The following is a 5,177-nucleotide window of genomic DNA, read 5'->3' as shown; positions in this document are numbered from 1 at the left end:
TGCATCTACATTCAACTTGACATATCCATTCGTTGGCCTGGTCCAACCACCTACTTGTATATACGGAGAACATGCAGTAATGAAGTTTGCAGCTAATGTTCTTACTAGTTCAAGAAAGACATGTGTTTTGCAATACTCCCTCCGTTCCATAATGTAGCGCATATAGATTTTCTGGAAAATCAAACTTTACAAACTTTGACCAAGTCTATATAAAAATTATTTATATTTATAATACCAAATATATACAATATGAAAGTACATCTTGTAATGCATCTAATGATATGTATTTGGTATTCTAGATGCATATATTTTGTCTACAAACTTGGTCAAGATTTGTAAAGTTTGATTTTTCAGAAAATCTATATGGGTTACATTATGGAACGGAGAGAGTATGATGTTTCAAAAGCTGGAGAAAAAGGCGAAACACACCTCATTTTTCGAAAACAGACAACCTGAGAGCGAAATGCTCTCCCGGCTGATCGACAAGCAATACATCAAAAATAGCAGGTGCGAAAGCTCGTCGCGTCCTGCACGCCTCCGCGGCTTCCCTCCCTCTACCCCCCTGAAAAAAGTAAAGAACGCAACACCCACCCCACCACCACCACCACCTCCCTCGCCTCGATCGCCTCCGCGATTCCCAACCCAACCGAAGAGGAAACCACCCCAACCAATCAACCAACTTGGAGCCTCCCTGTTCTTCTAAAAAAATCAACCAACTTGCCAGCGAACGAGCGACCACCGACGGCTCCTCGTCGCCGCCGGTGATCGAGGTGGGCCCCGCAGGCCGGATCTCGGGAGGAGGAGGAGGAGCAATGTCGCGGGCGTCGCTGTCGCCGTCGTCGTCGGGCGACGAGGAGGAGGAGGACGACGAGGGGGTCGACGGGTACCGCAAGGGCGGATACCACGCCGTGCGCCCTGGGGACCAGTTCTCCGCCGGACGCTACGTCACCCAGCGCAAGCTCGGGTGGGGCAACTTCTCCACCGTCTGGCTCGCCTTCGACGTCGCTTCCCAGGTCCGTCGGCCGCTTTCCCAACCTTGATTCCACCTGTTCCGACCGAGATCCTATCTGACCCTTCCAGCCCCCGAACCGGAGATGATCGCGATCCAGTCGTATCCTCCGTCTAATGCACGCGTGGTCTAGATCTCGTCCTTTGTCGAATTAGAGGTGGGTGGGTGGGTTGTTAAAGTCGAAATCGATTGGATCATAAGGCGGCGGCTGCCGACTCACTGGTCAGCTCCTTGTTGCGGACGCGCGCCCCTGCGAGTGGTCCCCGGAAAGGGACCGATGGTGGCTGCATGTAGTATATAGCCTTGGGTATTTACTAGAGTGCGGATTTAGTTTGTCATTTTTTTCCCTTAGCGGGGGATTCGTTTATCCATTTCTGCTGCTACTGGGGGAAAACATCAACTTTTTGATGACTGAATGATTAGCCTGGGTGGTTTTACATGGCCCAAGTTAAATAGCCAATTATGCCGTAGAAAATTACAGTTACTCTTTTAACAAATTAAAGGTCTTGGACAGTTCTTTTAATGTTGTGTATAATGCCATAATGGCATTTAGTCACAAATTATGTTGGTTAACATGAAATATGTTCATAATTGAGTTGTTATGGTTAGCTGCATCTCTCTTAGCATGTACTGAATTCTAAAACGTTTCAATTTTATTGCTTCACTTGTGCATAGGATGTGCTGATCATGATAATGCTCCCTTATTTGTAGAAATTTGTTGCTCTTAAGATTCAGAAGAGTGCACCAGAGTTTGCTCAAGCTGCTCTTCATGAAATTGAGTTCCTCTCGGAGATCACTAAGAGAGATCCTTCAAACTGTAAATGCACCATCCAGTTGATAGATCACTTCAAGCATGCAGGGCCAAATGGGCAGCATATCTGCCTTGTCTTTGAATTCCTTGGAGACAGCTTACTTAAGCTAGTACAGTACAACCGCTACAAAGGCATTGGACTGGGTAGGGTGAAGGAAATATGCAGGTCCATTTTGGTAGGTCTTGATTACTTGCATGGAGAGCTTGGAATCATCCATTCAGATTTGAAACTTGAAAATGTCCTACTTGTTTCAACAATCGATCCCTCAAAGGATCCCATTCGCTCCGGACTTAAACCTAATCTTGAGAGGCCTGAGGGGAATCCTAATGGAGAAGCTGTTCTTAACCCGATTGATAAGAAACTGAAGATGAGAGCAAGGAGGGTGCTCGCAAAGCTTGCTGAGAAAAGAAAATCAGCTGCAGAATTTGCACGTTCAGAAAGAAGCTTGGATGGGATTGACATGACATGCAAGATTGTAGATTTTGGAAATGCTTGTTGGGCTGACAAGCAATTTACAGATTTTATTCAGACAAGGCAGTACCGGGCACCAGAGGTCATTCTTGGTGCAGGATACTCATTTCCTGTTGATATGTGGTCGTTTGCGTGTATTGCGTTTGAGCTCGCAACGGGCGAAATGCTATTTACGCCCAAGGAAGGGCATGGGTACAGCGAAGATGAGGTATTTGTTACATTCCGCATTAACCTAACCCATGATGCCTTATGTTGTCTTTTGAATTGCCTTCAATCACGTGGCACATTTGCAAGGTAGATTGAATTTGAGGAATGTGAAGAAACTACAATGTTGACACATACTATCGTGTTGAAGAGTCAACTGACATGTTTATCCAAAATATCGTTAATACAATGTATTCAGATTATATTGATATTCCAAACAGAGACGGAAGTCCTTTCAGATAACAAAAGGATGTTTGCTATGTTAACATGTACCTGCTAGAGTTTGTAGAGGGCTCCATTTCTAATTAGATAAGAAGATGAGACTAATGTACAGTTCTTGGAAATGTCACAGCATTATACTGTATTAGTTGGCATTTTTCTGTGGTCTTTGAAACACTTCCTAAAATAAAGTATATATACTTTGAATTTATTATATGATGTAGGAACTGGAAATAAATTTCCTGTCTGTACTAATATTTGTAGACGTTCCACTTCATATCTCATGCATTTTGTTAATGACTAAGCGTTCAATATTACAGGATCACTTGGCTTTAATGATGGAGGTCTTAGGAAAGATGCCTAGAAAGGTACATGTACTTTTATTCTGACTAAACGTTTTTGATACAATCAACAAACTCAGCAGTATATTTTTTGCCACGAATTCAGATTGCTACGATGGGAACAAAATCGAAGGAGTATTTTGATCGCCATGGAGATCTGAAGCGGATAAGAAGACTGAAATTCTCGTCTATTGAACGTGTCCTAGTTGACAAATATAAAATTCCCCAATCAGATGCTCGGGAATTTGCTGAGTTTCTATGCCCTTTACTTGATTTTGCCCCAGAGAAGCGCCCGACAGCTGCACACTGTCTAAAGAATAAATGGCTTCAGCGTGATGATGGTAAGAATGTTACCAACTTTGCTTCTAAGAGCATTGATGTAACATGCAACTTCGGGAGCATGCCTGACAGTTGTGCCCAGAGAATTGATGCAAAGGGGAACACTAAAAGCAGTATCAACAGTAACACTGAGAATGCTGATGTGGTACGACCCACTGAAAGGATTTCCAACAGCAATGCCAAAAGCACTTACGTAAATCCCAACACTGGAACAATCATGTATAAGGATGGAAAGAACTCTGATGTAAAGCCCCACTCTGGTAGCATCATCACAAACAAAAATGCCAAAAGCTCCGATGAAAAGCCTTTCACTGGAAGCATCTCCAACAAAGATGACAAAACAGTTGATACAAAGCCCATCACTTGGAGCAGCACCAGCACTGACGACAAGAGTGTTGACACAAAGAGCAGCATTGGAAGCGTTACCAACAGAGATGCAAAGAGCATTGAAGGGAAGCGAAACATTCGAAGCGTTGTAAACAGTTATATGAAGAATTTTGATGCAAAGCGGAACACTGGAAGCATAGCCAATAGCGAAGTCAAGGACTTGGATGTTAAGCCCAGCAGTGGAGATATTGTCAGTGTTGATACCAACAGTACTAGTGCAAAGCCCAACACTGGAAGTGTTGAAAACAGTGATGTCACGGGTACTAGTGTGATGGCGAACACAGGCCCTGCCAACAGTGGTGCCAAGTTACAGACTAACACTGACAGTGTTGATCAGGATGACACAGATTCAAAGCCAAATGTTGGACGTGTTGCGGCAAGCATACAGAGGCTGGAGAGCAGCATGAGTAAGGTGCAAATCGGGAGATATCGATGAGAAAACCCATGACCAGTAACTTCTTCATCAAAGCTTGGATATGCTTATTGTGGAGAGGCATGTTCTTTTTCGTTAGATTTGTATCATTGATTTGTTACGAGGTTAATAACTACGTATGGAGCCAACCTTGATCAAGACTGAGGACCTGGCAATCACCAGCTGGCACTTTATATATCTATTTTCCTGCTAACTGTAAAAAGTTTTATATTTGCCCACAGAAAACATTTGGAGAGGTTCATATTCCTTATATATACCCCTGGACAAATTGTATTAATGCTCACAGAATATTTGGCATTCAAGGTACATAACATTCTTTTGGACTTTGACTGGGCATCTTACATTTTCCACTGGAATGTATGTAATTATGTGCTGTACAGACCAAGGATTTACGTTGGTAAATATGTTGGATACACAGGAAGTGAATACGATCTGTATAATCTGGCTGGCCGCACAGCATTAATTTATGTTAATAATCTGCCAAATGGATAAGAGTTCAACCTACTTGTAAGGATGATGGTCATCTATTTGTTTGGCGGAGGGTCTAGCTTGGTATGAAATGTTGATATGCCTTGTAAGGCATCTCTAGCAGACACCTTTTAGTCGCGAGAACTGTCAAAATCCGGCGACTATACGGGTTTGCCCCTTTTTTGGGGCCCGTAAATGATTTTATGATGGCCCACAAACCGCGCCCCTCCCCCACGTGGTATATCTACAGGTTTGCGCGAGTAAATGGGGCGAAACCCTATCCCCCGCCGCCTGGATTTCCCAATCCCCTCCCCTATTTTCTTGCCGCCGGTGAGCTAAATCCACCGCCCCTGCCCACCGGATCTGCGACGATGTGGAGCTCTGGCCGGCGCGCAAGCGCTCGGCCAAATGCTACACCAACTATGGGCGCCCGGTGCCGATGCGGCGCGCAAGCGCTCGGCCAAATGCTACACCAACTACGGGCTCCCGGTGCC

The 5,177-nt window shown here is 44.4% G+C and overlaps 1 protein-coding gene across 1 annotated transcript; it reads left to right on the top strand.

The window, feature by feature from the left end:
- The first annotated feature begins 550 nt into the window (after positions 1–550).
- On the top strand, positions 551–4,551 carry LOC123052802 (serine/threonine-protein kinase SRPK). The gene is made up of 4 exons (XM_044476138.1): positions 551–1,013; positions 1,721–2,500; positions 3,036–3,083; positions 3,163–4,551. The coding sequence occupies exons 1-4, from the start codon at positions 813–815 to the stop codon at positions 4,216–4,218; spliced, it is 2,085 nt and encodes a 694-aa protein (XP_044332073.1). The 5' UTR covers positions 551–812; the 3' UTR covers positions 4,219–4,551.
- The last annotated feature ends 626 nt before the right edge of the window (positions 4,552–5,177 follow it).

Source organism: Triticum aestivum, chromosome 2D, assembly GCF_018294505.1.
Source record: "Triticum aestivum cultivar Chinese Spring chromosome 2D, IWGSC CS RefSeq v2.1, whole genome shotgun sequence".
NCBI classification, from domain to species: Eukaryota; Viridiplantae; Streptophyta; class Magnoliopsida; order Poales; family Poaceae; genus Triticum; species Triticum aestivum.
Note: the sequence above shows the minus strand (reverse complement) of the source record. Positions and strands in the feature narration are given on the sequence as shown.